General features: G+C 40.1%; 1 protein-coding gene across 3 annotated transcripts in view; it reads right to left on the minus strand.

Moving 5' to 3' along the window:
• INPP5E (Inositol-3-phosphate synthase) overlaps window positions 1–18261 on the minus strand; it is a 405071-nt gene that overhangs the window by 290951 nt on the left and 95859 nt on the right. For all 3 annotated transcript variants that reach the window (XM_068380074.1, XM_068380073.1, XM_068380075.1), the window contains one exon: window positions 9548–9666. In XM_068380074.1, the coding sequence (XP_068236175.1) occupies window positions 9548–9666 (119 nt within the window). The remainder of the gene's footprint in view (window positions 1–9547; window positions 9667–18261) is intronic.

An 18261-nucleotide genomic window follows, 5' to 3' on the forward strand; every position in this document is an offset into this window, starting at 1 on the left:
TAAACGAGGGTTCACTGTATATCGAAAGTTAATTCGGATAAACCACTAGGGTTAAGCCCAAGGCTTAGACAGAGGGAAAAGGGATTGCACACCTTCCCCGAAGAGAAGGGAGCAATCGGGGAGACAAGAAAGCATACCAAGGGCCCAAGACAATCTAACCCTCCACCAAAGGTGTTAATCAGCTATATATATAACTACCAGGTAAGTATGTTCAAAAACTTATTTTATAATGAAAATAACATTTTTAAACATAAGACTTACCTGGTAGTTATATATATAGCTGATTAACACCTTTGGTGGAGGGTTAGAGACAGCCAATATAGTTGGAATTTTACTTAAAAGAGTTAATAAACAAACTTAAGTGTTCGTACCTGATAAGGAAGCTGACTTCAATGAATTCTTTCATTATGTCCGCTTTCCTTATGAGTTCCAGCGATCCACCCAGGGGGCTGAAGACCTCTAGGAGCTGTCAAACCGGTCTAAAAAACCTCTATGTGACAGAACCTCTTCCAATACCCTTGTTCCGGGCACTCTCAAGGAACAAATTGACCACCTGACTAAAATCAATGATTGTGGGAGACTGTCGTAATCTCCACAAACAACCATAAAAATATAAAAGTTCCAAGAGAAGAAAAGGGTATTAGGATTAAGGGAAAAGTAGTGGTGGATCCTTCCCCCACTACTGCACTCGTTGCTACAAATGATCCCTGAGTGAAGCAGTCCTCATAAAGAGTCTGGACACGTTTAAAATAATGTGAAGCGAATACAGATTTACTCCTGCAAAAGGTTGTGTCCATAATACTCTGCAACGATTTATTTTGCCTGAAGGCCACCAAAATTGCTACAGTTCTAACCTCATGCGTCTGACTTAAAAACTCTTGCAGTCTGCCTTACTGCAATGTGCATGAGTTTCTCTTATTAAGAGTCTGATGAAGAATGAAAGTGCATTCTTTGACCTCTGTAACAAGGGCTTCTAGACTGAGCACCAAAGAGCTTCTATCTTGCCTCGCAACTTTTCCGTTCAGTCCAGGAAGAACTTCAGGGCTCTTACTGGACACAGGACCCTTCTCTAACTCCTCGCCAATCACATCCGAAAGGTTTGGAAACTCAAAAGCCATGGGCCAAGGTTGAGAAGAGCGTTTATTCTTGGCGAGAAAGCCTAACTGCAATGAGCCGATAGCTTTGTGTCTCGAGAAAAACAACGTTTTAACTAAAAGCATGAATCCCACTGACCCTTTTAGCTGTCGCCAGACTGAGCAAAAATAGAGTCTTCATCATGAGGTCCTTAAATGAAGCTGAATGCAAGGGCTCAAACCTGTCACTCTTAACCCTGGATAGGTACGCTCCTCGAACACCCCTTTAAGGGTATACTCGGTCGCGCTCGACCCCGACTCCGAAAAAAATTCAGGAAAAATTTAGTTATGCATCAATCTGTATTGTTTGACTTGCTAAAAATACTTCAAAGAATGCTAAAAACTACTGAAAATATAAATGATACCCATCTACAAAATAACTATTTATTGGAAATATATTAAAAATTTAAGTATACAAAAAAAAGACGACGTAAATATTCACAAAAAACAGAAATACAGTATACATATACACATAAATCCCTTTAGGGACACCTTCTTAGATGGCAAAGCAACAGTGTGTAATTGCTGGAAATGAGTTGGACCCATAGAAGTCAAGATCTGAAATGAGAAAAAAAGGGTAACTTTTTTTGGCCAAAAAAATTTGTCCAAATTTCATGAATTTTTTTGGGTACCCAAATGAAATAGGAAGAAGCTAATTTTTTTTATAGAATAAACTCATATTATCCTAGAACAGAAATACATAATAAAATGTGCACTAAGATGTAATTTACTGTTATATCAGGGGCGAAATCTAAAGGTCATTTTTTGACGGCCTAGTTTCACAATGTAAATTTCTTATGAAAATCATTGTATCTCCTATAAAATATGATATTTATGCATTAAAATATACCAAAATATCACGAATTCTATACAGAACAAGAATATATAGAGATATGCCAACTTACCTTTCGGGTATGTCAACAAAATGGCCGCAGACCGCAACAACTCTTACAGTCCAATCTACCACTTGAAATGAAGAATGGGGTTGCAAACACCATATTATCATCAACATCTCTTTTTAACTCCATTAGAAGTGTGTTGATGACATCCAAACCGAGTGAATACTGCCTGCTGGCCATTATTGAAGATAAATTCAAAATAAATAGAAAAAAATCAAATTTGCAAAAAATAAAAAAAATTCAGAAATTAGCATTTGAGGGAAAATGGACCTCATGGCAATATATGGCATCTAAGCCAAAACCAATGTCATGCAAGTGGTAGACACACCATCCATCCACACTTTCCAACTATAAAGAACCAAACAAGTATCAACACTGTTCGACAATTTATAATTATGTAATAACTTTGCTGTTTGATCACTTACCCCTATAAAGGTATGTCAGGGTCGAGGTCGACCCCTGGGGGGGGGTAAAAAAACGGGGAAGGAAGGAAGTTAGACGAAAATCAGTCCTAAAGCAGACAATGGCATGTAGACTAGTCACCCCTTGCAGGTCGATCACTTCCATATTCGAGACAGCTGATGATTTATGGGGAAAAAACAGGTTTTTAAAATGCTGTAGGGGTCGCATACGACCCATCATACCTTTCTTGGGTAATGAACTTCAGGACTAAATCCAGATTCCAAGCTAGAGAATCCTGGAACGATTGCTTTGATGTTTCAAACGATTTGAGAAGTTCCTCTATGTCTTTAACATTAAAAAGGTCCAAGTTTTGGCCTGAATACGGTTGCTAACATACTCTTGTATCCCTTAATGGTAGGGGATGAAAAAATTACATTTCCTTCGAAGATACAAGAGGAAGTCAGCATTATGAGTTATATAGGTACTGGATGAGGAAACAGAGTTGACTCTGCACCACTCTCTAAAAACTTCCACTTGGATTGGTAAACCTAGACGGTACACGTCCTTCTTACTCTAGCAATAGCCCTAGCTGCTTCCTTCGAAAAACCTCTAGCTCTTGTGAGTTTTCCGATAAACTGAAGACAGTTAGATGAAGAGCTTGGAGATTGTTGATGGTATCTTTCAAAGTGGGGTTGTTTGAGTAGAACTTCTCTTAATGAAAAGCTTCTTGGAGTGTTTACCATCCATTCCAAAACCTCTGTGAACTAATCTCTTGAGGGCCAAAAATGGGCCACTAGAGTCAAACGGGTCCCTTCGTGTGACCCAAACTTTTTGCATTACTTAGTAATGAATTTGAACGGTGGAAAGCGTACACGTCCATGTCACGAGCTCTTCGACGTTCAACGTCGCGTTCTGCTAAATGCTCGACGTCGCGTCCCACTTGACGCTCGACGTCACGTCTTGCAGGACGTTCGACGTCACGTCTTGCTGGACGTTCGACGTCACATTAAAGCAGGACGCTTGACGTCACGTCCTGCTGGACACTCGAAGTCACGTTAGCTAGACGCTCGACATCACGTCTGGCTGCTTGACTCCTTTGGTTAAAGCGGCTGAAACACGCCATTTAACAATGGAGTTGGAAAGACGTCGTCAAGAACCTCTCGAATAGAAGCCTTACGATGCTTGGCGTCCATGTGTGAAGTTACCTGACGCTCAGAGTCCAGGCCTGCTACTCTCTTCTTGTCCGCAGGCTGATAAACTTGCACGAGCGAAGAGAGCTTCTGTTGTATATCTTGCAGCATATTAAAATTAGGGTCCACTTGTTGTGGTACAGGAGACGTCACATCTACCACAAGCTCGCTTTATACGCCGTTTAAAGAGAGCGCAGAGCGTCCAGAGGACGAGAACCAGACTGATGGAGGAGGAAGAGCATGAACCTAGGTCAAGCCGGGCTCAGACAACTGTCCTGCAACTGGGTGAGTTGGACATTTCTTGACAGTCGCTGACGTTCTTAAAGGGCGCTTGGCAGTAGATCTTTCTTCGGTAGAATGAAAAACGCTCAGGACTACTCTAAAGCCTACAACCAGAAGCTTGCGGTGTCATGATAGGACGCTGATTTACCGTGTCCACCTACCTCTTCAGAGGTCTGGAAGCTTGACGCCAGCTTCACCTGGGCGTTGCGTTATCCGAAGATGACGAAAAAACTTTTCCCTCACCTTTCCTATAATGAAGAGGAGCGCCCTAGGAAGCATCAAAAGTTATGCTCGAGGAGGCGTCTGCTCGGGAGCTAAAGCCTTTGGTTTCTTTTTGTCGGTCGATATTCCTTCTCCCAGGGGGTTGGGGAGCCTGGAAAAGGTCTAAGGTCGACATTCTTTGGATGAAGTCTATGGTTAGAACGTTCGACATTCTTTCTCCCCGGGTTTAGGGAGAGAAGAAAGACAGGTCCTAGCAGACGCACCACCTATTTGAAGGGTGGTGCTTAGGCCAAAACAAAAAGCTCCAAAACTGGACAACTTCCTCCTATACACGAACCTTCAGGAATTGCTTGAAGTTCGGAAGGATGAGGATGTGGAAGTAAGCATCCTGGAGGTCTAAAGAGACCATCCAGTGGACCTTTCCTACTGCTGTAAGGACTGATTTTGATGTCTCCATGGAGAACTTTGACTTCTGAACGAAGGCGTTGAGAGCAGTTACATCCAGGACCAGACAATAGCCTCCCTCTCCCAAAAGAGAGACATTTGATGTTGCATAGTCTGTCTCTTTGGCTCCTCTCTGAATTTGGCAGAGAGGTCTATCGGAGTAACTTAATAAAAGAGGTTTCACTAGGAAAAAGACTTTGCATCCATCCTTTAGTAATAGCACGGACCAAAGGTCTGCTCCTCTCCTATCCCAGGCTCGCCAAAAGTAGTTAAGTCTGGCTCCTACTGTTGTCTGTGCGGTTTAGAGAAAAAGTATGCAGAAACTTTCTTGCTGATTAAGACACCAAAACCTGTGTCTTTGACCAACTCTTGAGGGAGAAGAGAGAAAGAAAAAAGGGGGTGCATACCTCAATTCTGACTTCTGATTCAAAGTTATCCTGCCTCATTGCCTGCATTCCTTAAGAGACTCAGCGATCCAGTCAGGGGGTTGTAAAAGTCTCTGTGGGGCTGCCATAAGGTCCTCGACCTTAACGTGGCTAGACCTCCACCCTTGCTAACCTGGCATACCTGATAAGGAAGCTGGCTTCATAGGTTTTATATGCCTCATTTACCTGCATTCCTTGAGAGACTCAGCGATCCACCCAGGGGGCTGTAAAAGTCTCTGTGGGGCTGCCACAAGGTCCTCGACCTTAACGTGGCTAGACCTCCACCCTTGCTATCCTGGCATACCTGATAATGAAGTTGGTTTCATAGGTTTTTATGTCTCATTTACCTGCATTCCTTGAGAGACTCAGTGATCCACCCACGGGGCTGTAAAAGTCTCTGTGGGACTGCCAGAAGGTCCTCGACCTTAACTAGGCTAGACCTCCACCCTTGTTATCCTGGAATATCTGGATTGCATCCAGTTCTATTAGATGATCGAGACAGCACCATCTTAGTAAACATAGACTCCTTCGACGCCTTCCTTAGCGAAAACTCTGAAGGCGAGACGAGGAGCAGCAGGCACAAAATAATTCGGAAACTCTTCAGAAAAAACTCTCATGAGTTTCTATAAGTCAACTGAAGGATGAAAAAACTTAGGATCTTCTCCTACGAGAATTCCTCTAAAAGATAAATAATAGAAAGGAGATCGTCGATCCCTTCTCCCTACAAGTCTCTGAGGTAGAAACTTGTTTCATAGAAGTTAACTCCTTAAGATCCTGTAATCCTGGCCTCAATGGGTCCAAGATCATTACTTACTTTTACTTACTTTTAGGGGTTTATTTCTCGCCCTTCATTAGACACCAAGAGTCTGTAAAGGCGGGCCTTGGTGTGTGAAAATAATTCTTCCAGTGAATATTTTTTCTCTGTAAATTTTCAGTTATATCGCCTGGTATAACTATGTTACAACGCTAGACGCTCGCGGTCATTACGATCGGAACTAAGACGTTCGCGATCTCGACGTTCGGCTCGACTGGTGTAATAACGACATCCGAGTCCTGATGCCCGACGTCGCGTCTAACTGCTTGCGTTAAGTCCAACTGCTGGACGCTCGACGTCATGCAACTGCTTGACCCTCGGCACCACGTGACTCTCGGAACAATGGCGTTCGCGGTTTAGACGCTCGCGACTAAACGCTTGCGATTTAGACGCTCGGAACTATGTTTGAATCTCGGCATCACGTCCAACCGCTAGACGCTCGACGTCACGTAACTGCTTGACGCTCGACGTCCTGTTTAACTGCTTGACATTCGGCGCCACGTGACTCTCGGAACAATGGCGCTCACGATTCAGACGATCGCGATTCAGACGCTCGCGATTCAGACGCTCGGAACTATGACGTTCGCGTCTAGAACATTCGCTCATCCAACAAGAGAGACAAAGAAGTTGCACTCAGTTCCAAACATCGTGTTGAACCCTTACAGCCTCGTTAGTAGTGCTGGACGTTCGACGTCCTGTTGGACACTCGACGTCCTACAGGAAGCTCAATGTTCTACAGGAAGCTCGATGACGTCACGCTTGTCGTCCAATGACTTCCTGCTGGAAGCTCGATGACGTCACGCTCGGTGTTACGCGTCATGACTTCCAGCTACTCAACACTTGGCGTGATGTAGTCCATTCCTTAATGCTCGGCGTCCTTCTTGACACTAGCTATTTGTTTAGAAGGAAGTGAAATATGTAAGACGCCAGCTCTGTCTGTGAGCTGAGTCAACCGACTGTGAAAATAACACTTTTACCTCGCCTTACCAACGGCGAGGGCGTCCTGGGGAGCGACAACAGAAATGCTCGAGGGGACGTCAGCTTGAGCGCTAACGCCTCTCGTTTCCTTTCGCCGATCGACATTCCTTCTCCCAAGGGTTGGGGAGCTTGAAAGAGGTCTAAGGCTAGGATAACGATAGGTTCGAGCAGACGCACCCTTCACTGCACTAATTAGCACTAAAAATTGCACTTTTTAATATTCTTTCACATAAGACCAAAGGAAAGACATATAAGCCTTTTACCTTGTAAAAAGAAAGTACATTAAATGTAAAATATTAATTAGACCTGCCCGCTGTGAGAGATATTAATCCGCTAAGGGCTTGAATGAGAATTCAATAGGTTCTTTGATTAACATTAGAAATCCCAATATCGAAAACAATTTGTGAGACTGTATCGATTGTCTGAGAACAACGTAGCATAACTTTAACTGCACGCTAGTTTTATTTGAATTCTGAGAATAGATCGATGATTCTCTAAATAAAGTATACTAATAGGACAAATATATTATTAAAAATAATATATTCCTTTTGTATTATAAGAACTTAAATACTTTGGTTGTTAAGTAGAATTTTACTTTTCATAAATAATGATACAAAGTAATTTGTGATACTGTATCGATTGAATGAGAACTGTGTAGCGTAACTTTAACTGTACACTAGTTTATTTGAACTCTGAAAAAAGATCGATGATTCTCTAAATAAAGTATACTAATAGGACAAATATATTCTTAAAAAATAATATATACAGTATTCCTTTTATATTACGAGAACTTAAATACTTTGGTCTTAAAGTAGAATTATACTTTTCATAAATAACGATACAAAGTAATTGTGATACTGTATCGATTGACAGAGAACTGCGTAGTGTAACTTTAACTGTACGCTAGTTTATTTAAACTCTGAAAATAGATCGATGATTGTCTAAATAAAGAACACTAATAGGAAAAATATATTCTTAAAAATAATATATACCTTTTATATAAAAACTTAACTATTTTTAGTTTGTAAGAAGAGTTTTACTTCCATTCATTGCATTGAAAAAGAAATGAAAATGCAAGTCATACTACATAATAATTACGTAGATTTCATTATATGATTGTAATGTCATAGGGTGGCGGTAGTGTTTACCTACCGTCATTATGTTTTTAAAAGTAGGTTCGTTATTTTTTTTTTCAGTAGGTAGAAAAACTCCTAATTCAACCCCTTTCAAGTTATGAACATATCGATCATAACCCAACACTACTCTCAGTTAAAATAAATCCAAACTAGCGAAAGCCAACAGTAAATTGTACATCACCAAGATGACTGTAATTATACAGGTTACAGCGAGTGAAAAATCCAACGATATTGCCGCGTGAGCCGGCAGGGAAGATATGCGGGAACATAGAATAGTTCCAAGGTACCTCACTAGGGCGCACAGGTGATACACCTGGCTATCCAATCGGCGATTGGCGCGAGTTTTGAAATTTCTGACGTGACGTCAGAGACGTAAGCTATATATATAACTACCAGGTAAGTCTTATATTTAAAATAACTAAATTTCATGTATTTTTCCTGTTATATAATTCGTCGACGTTTCATGTTTCCTTGCGTACAGGAGTGAATCGGATTATCACAGTTCATCTTCAGTTCAGTGGCTGACTGTTTATCAAAAAGTCAGTTTTTCCAATTGTGATCAACATTTGCTTTCTGACATAAGATTTAGTACTGTATCTTTCTTTTTTTTAAGTTACTGAACTAAATATATATTGACAGTGCTAAGAAAATAAAGAAATCCGTAAATAACTATATATCGTGTATTTTTTTCTGTTATGTAATTCATGAGGAAAAAGTGATGAAACCAATCTCTGATTTTACACCGAACGCGGTTTGAGCATGTAGGCTATTATAAGTCAACATTTCACGCCAACTTTCGTACAGGAGCAATTCAGATTATCACAGTTCATCTTTAGTGGGTAACTGCTTATTAAAGAGTGCTTTTTCCAGTTGTGATTAATTTTTGCTTTCTGATATAGGATTTGGTACTGTAATCTTTATCTTTGTCTTTCATTTTACTGAACTAGATATATACTGACAGTGTTAATCAGAAATAATTTTGTAAAGGCCTGGCCTCTCTAGAAAACATTGTTTGCAAACCGTTTTGAAAATGTTTGCAAACACCTTTACCATATAAATATGTCCCATCCAGAATGGAAAACATTTAATGTTTCGGTGTGTATATGTATATATACACATGTAGCCTCTTATGTATGTATATGTATATATATGTATAATTGTTTACATGTGTATATATACACATGTAAAATGTATGTAAATGTTTAAACACACACACATAGGGGATTCAGCGTTATGAAGCTTCATCTGTGGTGGATAACAGGGGAAAGTGGGCTGTAGCACCCTAGCAGTACCAGTCAAACTTAGTTGAGTCCCTTGTCAGGATGGGAGAAACATAAGAGAGGAAATGACCCCTTTTTTTCATTTGTTTGATGTCGGCTATCCCCCAAAATTGGGGGAAGTACCTTGGTATATGTATGTATGTGATAAATACATTTCATGAGTTATAAGCATTGATATAAAAAACTAGCTCAAAATAATCTTTGTTACATTAAATCTCTCTCAATGATTCTTATACACATACCAAAACTCAATTATTATTTCTTTGATTAAATTATCAATATACAGTACTTGGGTTATGATTAGATACAAAAAGATCATAAAGATAACAGAAATTTGTTTACCTCTTTTTTAAATCTGCAGGGGAAAGTGACGGCAGTCCAGGTAATGTTTGGGTGTTAGCTAAATCATCTAATGACGCAGAGCGGCAGTTATGAAGTATGGACTCTTCACACTCATAGGTCTATAGAAAAGTAAATTTACAATCAATACATTTTGTCAAACTAGTTTCATTTAAAAAAAAATATAAGTACAGGTCAAATAGGTTTATCAATATACATACTGTACATATATACATAATTATTATTATCATTATTATTATTATTAATAGGGGATATCATCCAGCCATATACACCAAGTTCAACTCAATTCTGAAGGAAACATTTTTAATTCAGGAGGAAATGCTTTAATAAAATAAATCTAAGTGAGGAAAATAAACATCTGCTATAAATGAAAAATTTATCTATTCAATGTGCTCCTTAAAAACATTAAAACTAAAAAAAAGAGAAACTCAGTATCCAATAAAATATATGAAAATGTTTTCTGAACAAAAATTTAAAACCTTTGTCTTCTAAAGACTCTTATGCTTGATATTGGGAAATATCTCATGAGACGTGCACATATGACTCAAGTGTTTTTGCCTTTCTGGGCTGGTGATTCCATTGTAGAAACAACTGGTCTGATGTGTTTCATTCTATTACTTTCTGATGCATTATTCCACATAGTTTGCCAGTTTGTTACTACAACAAGCATTACATTATTGTGGTTAAATAATCATAAACTGGGAGTTTAATGCCCCATCATAGAAATCTACTGCAGATTTAGCATTGTCATCTGCTTTTTCATTAAAAAAAACTCCCACATGGGCTGAAATCCAGAGTACTGTATTTTCATATTTACCACTTGAGAACTGAATTTGTTAAGGAGCTTTTTAATCAGTAATATAATTTGGTTCTTGTGTGTGTTACCTTTGAGGGCTTTTATGGCATTATTGAATAAGAATAAATGACAAATTTAACATTTAAACTTGTGGAGGATTTTTGTTTTATTTTCATTTTTTGTTTGCCAAATCCAGAGAGAGAGAGAATTTTATTTGCTTTAGTTTTACCAAAGAGAGAGAGAGAGAGAGAGAGAGAGAGAGAGAGAGAGAGAGAGAGAGAGAGAGAGAGAGAGAGAGAGAGAGAGAGAGAGAGAGAGAGAGAGAGAGTGAGTGCGGGTATGTTTGTGTGCATGTCCGCGGTGCGCGCCGCCGAACAAGTGGTAATTAGCGTAATGATTGTTTGTAGTGGGAAAGACTCGGTATAATTGAGGTTGTTTATTTACATTTTTAGCTAGGTTAGGGTGGTAATGAATGTTTTGGGTGAAAGGATTTTTTATTTGACTGTAGCAGGAGTCGGTAGTTTTTGTTTGTTCATCGACCAGCCGGCTATGAAATGATTTTTTTGTATTGGAGTAAGTACTGTTTTAATTTATTTTTGTTAGGCACAATCATGAATGATAGAAAGTTTATTATTTATCTTTGATTATAGTGCGATAGTTTAGTTAGTTAGGAGTTTTCGTAACCATTTTTTCTTTTTTATTGCAGGCCGTAATTCCTCCTTTAGACTCCTTTGGACTCCTTTACACTCTTTGGAGTTAAATTTAGGCCTTGAAGGTGTTGCTTGCCTGCCTTGTATAGATGAATAGCTTGATGATGACGACCTGGACCGTACAATGGACATAGAATTAGACTGCGGATATTTATATATAGAGAGAATTTTGAGCGTTGACGACCCGGCTGAAAAATAGATTTGTTCCTTATGATGATGATGATGATGATGACCACCGATAATGTGATTGGACAGTCGAATTGACTGCAGTTATTGTTTGCCAGGAAGTTGTGGCAATTGGCTTTATATAAGGACTGTTGCCAGTGTGTGGAGTCTGTGGACGACGGTGGCCACACACGTATATGAAATATTTAAGATGTTTCTCTTATGTTTAGTTTTAAGTTTTGAATATTTTTGCTGGGTTGAGGTATATGGTTGATGGTTTAGTGTTAAGTGATTTGATTTAGTGTTTAAGTAGTTTTCGTTACTGGGTGTGGAGTAAGTGTTTTTCGGTGCTGTGTATAGACTGTTGGTGTTGAGTTTGTAAAGTTTTGTGATTGGTGAGTTCTGTGTACCCACACGCCCCGTTATAATATAAATATAAAAGTATTATTTTTTGTCAGTTTTAGTGTTAAGTCTGTTTAATGATGTGTGATTTTTTTTGGTTGCGGTTAATATAGTTTTAAGGTTATGTTTTTTTTTTTCCCCCTTTGTGCAATAGTCCAGTTTGACGTAAAGTAAGGGGAAAGTTTGTGTTGTAGGATAATTTGTATGTCAGAGTGATCAAGGGTGTGGGGTTTGTTTTTGTAACATCCCGCCACAACCTATCTTCCATTGCTTCAAAAATTTTAATTACAGGTGAAATGGCTCATTACGTGGTATAGGTGTTGTTGCATTTCTCTCTGAATGTTTAACATTCTTATATTTTAAGAAATCTAAGTGCAAGTTCCATGCTCAAGATCAGAACAATTGTCACTGACATTTTCCTTTATAAATACCCGAGATTGATTTTCAAATTTGATGTACTGTAACTGCAATATTGCAAAGGTTTCTGTTAGTCAAGGTGAAGTGATATTCTTTCATTTCTTATATCTCATGAAAGAAAGACCGAATTGGTACTCCATCGTCTGTGCCGTAATTGGCCAAGTACGGGACCAATCAGGCACTGCTCACGGTAATCAATCCTTGACAAATGTAGCCGTTTCTAGTCCAGTGGAGGATAAAGGACTCAGACATGTCTTCATTCATGCCTGAGGTTTGGACAGTTTTCATCACCACATAGGAGACCAATCAGCAGCTGTTGGCAAAGGCGACCGGTCCTTTACAGGGTCGATCTTTCGGATGGGTAGCCTACCTCAGCCATAGCTGTAATAAAACTATGACACAGTGCCCTGATCTGTAGTGTAACTGACCCAGTGTTCTAGCCTGTATTGTAACTACGACCCAGTGCCCTGACCTGTACTGGAACTACAATCCACTCTCCCAACCTGTACTGGATCAACAACCCAGTGCCCTGATCTGTACAGGAAAGAGTACCGGCTGGGAATCGTCGTCTTCTCTCAAAAGACAAGATACCTCGCAAACCAATGGGACTTCTTGCAATCAGCCTTCCTTGAATTTGGCTTCAGTTCCTTCATCTGAGAAGAATCATCAGAATATGAAGGGGAGGAAGGAGTAGAGGATAGCTTAACACTACACCGTATTCTTATCCTCTAGTGTAGGAGTTTGTGTTCATTATTGTTATCGTTATTACTTCACCCTAACTGGAAAAGCAGGATGCTAGCTTAAAGTTGAACAGTGATCGATGTTACTCCAAACTCACGATTGTTAACTGATCCCACAGGTATTACTCAGTGTTTGAGCTCCATCAGCTTTGTTAAGAAACAACACAAAAAAAGTGTAAATGATACCCATATAGGCCTACCATACATTTCTGGATATTAAGTTCAAAATATGACCTCACCTGCAACTGATGAAACAGGGGTGCTATCACAAAAGGCTCATATTTGCTTACCAATCCCAAAGGTACCAGTCACTGTGTGAACTTCGTATTGGCATGAGGAGGTAGTCTAAACAATACCTCTGTTGGTCATCTGTACGTACTGGAGATCGGTCCGGCTAGGACTATTTACCTGCAACTAATGAAACGGTGGTAGTTGTCATACCAGGCTCACAACCTCAAACTGACACCCAAGGTATCGGTCAACGAATGAGTTCCATATCGGCATGAGGGAGTAATGGAATGAGGGAGTAGAGTGAAAAAAAAAATCCTATTGAACTATCGTACAGTGAGGTAGATTGGTCTGGGCAAGAGGATTCACCTCCAACTGATTAACAGGGGTGGCTTACTCCTAATAAAAACTCTCCACCTTTTAATAGGAGTCTCATCCTTAGAAAGGCGAGGTCCCCTATAACCAAATAGGCTGCTTAACTAACCCAATGTCCTTTAGTCCTGTGAAGGAGCAAACATCATGACGGTCAATGAACATTAAGCGAGTATGAAAATTAAACATTTTATCATTAAAGTTCTATTAAGGGGACCGTCTGCTATGTCAGCCATTTTTTTTCAAATGATCCAAAATACACCATTTCTATATATGCTTTAGGCATATATACAGTAATACCTTCATCTTATGAAAATTTCAAGTCATTTGATCAAAAACTCTTTGATTCATTAGCAAAAATCATAATTTGAAAAAAAAAAATTCGGTAAATTTTTCCCCACTAATACGACATCAATTGCATTGAATCTTATACCATAAAAACTACTTTATAAACCGAACAATTCTGTGGGACGGAATTTTGATTTTCCTTGTATTTTATGAATTTTTATCATTTTTTTTTGTTGACGCAAGATAATCGTGAAAAAGAGAGTAAAAATTAAATCAAAATTCTGTCACACAAAATTGTGTAATTTTTATTCCTTATTTCAATGATATCTTTCTCTCTAAAATCGAACAATAAATAAGAGAGAAAAACGTACCTAAGTGTGAATACTGTAAGTATGTTTTTGAGTTATGAGCTCCCAAAGATTTGCAACAAATTTTCGCTTCTTTTCTTAAAGAAATTAAGATAACAATATTACGATAACTTTTATTGTTTATCCCTACATAAACGCACCCTAAACGAGGTATTTAAACCCAAAGTTTACTATTACACTTGGCGTAAAGATGTCATGAGTTGCCAGCGATCTTTAATTGCTGCCAGTGTTTTAGTTATCATGTTTCAGCTTTGTACTCTTATTCATGTTTCCCTCTCTTCTTGGTTCTTTTTTCTTGTTCTCTGCTTACTCTTTGTTCTTTCTATGACCTTAAGTAACATTGGCCTTGCTATAAAGTTCCCGAGGACGTTGTGAAAACACAATGTACATACGAACTGCAAGTAAACAAACACATACATTATGACTTCTATACGTCTTTGGAAACTCTAGCCACTGTTCTCGTAGGACGTAGATTTTGTTCACCTTCCCTCTACCAATGCCTTCCATTTCTGCCAGAAGTACAAGATTTCCAAACATGAGAGAGAGAGAGAGAGAGAGAGAGAGAGAGAGAGAGAGAGAGAGAGAGAGAGAGAGAGAGATCAACCATCATTTGATTCTAAGAGAGTTGAACATTGGAATGAAGGGCTGCCTTATTGTTGTATCTACAGCTAATAAGGGTGTAGGTATATAACCTTACTGCCTTCTTCCCGAATGAGGGTTCAAATGGAAGGGGAGAATGAATCATTCAAGCTTCCACCCAGCCACAGACTCCGTTGCGGGTACTGCCGGATTCAGGGATGTGGAAGGCCATCCAAGGGAGACTGAAGAACACTCAAAGACAAAGGGGTTTTCCACCGGCAGCCGTCACAGCCGGCACAACCTTTCCCGGAGCCTTGCGTCCCTAGGGGAAAGTCAGAGCGGTTATCAAGCCGCCTAAGTAGGAACCCGACCGGAACTAAAATCTACCCAGCAAGCGGGGAGAATGTAGGACAACGGCCACAGAATTTCGATAGCTAAGCTATCGTAAAAGGACAGAGGGGGGGCCGGGAAAGGGTCTAGTATACAGGTAGTCGCCGACTTACGACCGAGATAGGGACCAAGAGATGAGTCGTAAGTCGAGTTCGCCGTATGTCGAACTAGAAAAGTGAAGTTTCCGTAGATTTATTTTGATATGTTATGATTCGGCAATCATCCGGATCATATTTTGTCAACATTTTCCTACTGTCTATTATTCCATTTTCTTGTTTCATAGGATATCATATGCTCTATAAATGCATTTTTGTATTCTATTTATCAATTTTTGAAGCATTTTACAATCGAATACTGAAAATTTTGTTTACCTTTGGTTATGATCAGCTGATCTGAAAGTGCCGCTACCAACCGTATCAAAATATAGCGTACATACATATGGCATATTTTTTTATCATTTCTTAACTTATTAGAAATATCTTCATGATGAATATTACATCAACGCCAATATGTTACAGGAAATCAGTTTCCATACAGTTCGTCTAATCATTAGGTATAATGCGAAATCGTTGTAGCTCTTTCTGTGTGTGTGTGTGTGTGTGTGTGTGTGTGTGCTCGCTCTCGCAATCGCAAACGGGTAGTTAATTTTTAAAGCTTCATACAGTATTCTAGTTCAATATTAAGCCTTTATATTTCATTAGACATTACTGTGTTTAATTGTGGTTTATCAAAGCACATTTATATTTTATTTTTCAATTTCTTGAGCATATCAATAATCAACAAATACTTTTGATTTACTTTCGGTTGGCTTTTTTGTTGACCAGGCAGACATGAGTCTTTTTATAGTTTATTTATGACATATTTGTTTTTGATGTTGTTAATAGTTTATATATGACATATCTGTTTTGACGTTGTTACTTCTTTTACAGTGGTTTATTGTTAATTTATTCTCTTCATTTATTTATTTCCTTATTTCCTTTCCTCACTGGGCTATTTTTCCCTGTTGGAGCCCCTGGACTTATAGCATCTTGCTTTTCCAACTAGGGTTGTAGCTTGGATAGTAGTAATAATAATAATAATAATAATAATAATAATAATAATAATAATGCGAGCAGGAAAACAGTTTTCAGAGTAGGGTAAGATCTGATGCCTAGCATAATGGTTTGTAAGGGGCACCCTTCAGACACCGAAGGGCATGAACCACATTCCATGGAGGTGGTCTAACTTCCAACTGAGGACACGTTAGCTCAAAACTCCATATGAGGAGAGAGAACTCTGACAAGGATCAAATATTTACTCCTTTCAGTCGAAAAGCGAGGCTCAAAGTTGAGCGATAGCCTTTCACCGCCGAGAAAGAAAGGAGTTTTTCCTCCCGAAGGTGTAAAGAACTACGCTATTGCTAGAATGGTGGCATGAAGGGGAGAACTACTCCTTTCACAACACCAACCACAAAAGACAGTCCACTTAACCTGGTAAACGGCAGCTGGAGATTGCTGCAGATATCCTGACATCCTTTTCACGTATTGCAAAAAGCCTCGCTGTGTGAGGAGATGCCAGATAGTCTTCCAGTGGGCATGAGGCCATAGGGATCCTACGGCCTTGTGGAAGATGTTCACATGTGGTTGTCTGAGCAGATCGTGTCATGGAGGGAGTTCTTTCGGGACTTCTGTCAGCAGTTGAAGAAGGTCTGGGAACCATTCTGCATGATGCCATAGCAGAGCTGTAAAGGTCATTGCTACATTGGAGAATGATCTTACATTGTTGAGCACCCTTCTCATAAGGCAAAACGGGGGAAAGGTGTAGATGTCAATGTTGTCCTACCGTTGTTGGAATGCATCTTGACAGAGGGCCTAGGAATCCTGGAATAGTGAACATTAGAGTGGGTCTGCTGTTTTGCGACGTCGCAAACAGGTCCGCTGTCGGGAAACCCCACAAAATCAGGACTTTGTTGGCTACTAGATGATTCAAAGACCACTTGCAGCCAACTATCTGAGTCACTCAGCCAAGGTTGTCCATGCGCACATTCCTTTTGCCTGGAATGAAGCGAACAGATAGGGACACCGAGTTGTCTTCTGCCCATCTTGGCATCTCCACTGCTAGATGGCAAAGGTGCTGCGAAAAAGTACCGCCTTGCTTGTTTAAGTAAGCCACTACCATGGTGTTGTAACTCATCAACACCACCAAGTGACCCACCAGGCACTAATAGAACTGCTGCAGGGCTATGAAGGCTGCTCTCATCTTTAAAAGATTTATATGCTCAAGACCTTTCAGACTTTGACCAGAGCCCAGAGGCCGTGTACTGAAGCATATGGGGGAACCCACACTTCTTTTGACGCATCTGAAAAGAGCATCAATTCTGGGGGAGGGTCAAGGAAGTCGACTCCTTGGCTGAGATGCTTGTCTGTCACTCACCATTCTAGGTTCGTCTTCTGCTTAGGCAACATGGGGACCAGAGTATCTGGGGAGTCCTCGTGTTGAACACACCTGGATTTTAGCCCCCACTGAAGCGATCAAATTAGTAGGCGGCCATTGCAGACTAGACAATCCAGAGATGTAGGTGACATATGAGACGTAACCACTGATGGGCCGGGAGAGCTCCTTGAAGACAGGGACTCGCCACTTTCTTCAGCCTCTAGATCCTGATGTCTGAAAAGAAGACTTTTTGCAGGCTGGTGTCAATGATTATGCCTAGGTATACCATTCTTTGAGCTGGAAGCACGGATGACTTCTCAAGATTTACCATAATCCCAAGATCGCAGAAAAACTCAAGGAGTCTGCTAGGATCAGCCAGTCATCAAGGCATCTTGGGAGACAGATGCCAATCCTGTGGGCATAGATTGACACTAGGGTGAATCCTCATGTAAAAACTTGGTGCTGTTGACAGGCTGAAGCACAGCACCTTGAACTGGTATTGCTTGTTGTCGTCTATGATCCTTAGAAACTTCCTTGATGATGGGTGTACTGGGATCTGGAAGTATGCCTTCATGAGGTCCAATGTGCACACGAAGTCCAGGGGACTTACTGTTTGTCTGACCATGTCTGCCGTCTCCATCCTGAAAGGAGTCTGCTGAACAAACTGGTTCAGGGCTGAGAGGTCGATGACAGGTCTCCAGCCTCACGCCGCCTTTTTCACAAGAGTCAACTGAAGAAGCCTGGGGATCCGTCGAGGACTTCTTGGAGAATGCCCTTATTCAACATGGTCTGGACCTCGACCCTGCAGGCCAGCTCCTTCACGGATCCC

The sequence above is a fragment of the Palaemon carinicauda genome, chromosome 9 (assembly GCF_036898095.1).
Source record: "Palaemon carinicauda isolate YSFRI2023 chromosome 9, ASM3689809v2, whole genome shotgun sequence".
Lineage (NCBI taxonomy): Eukaryota > Metazoa > Arthropoda > Malacostraca > Decapoda > Palaemonidae > Palaemon > Palaemon carinicauda.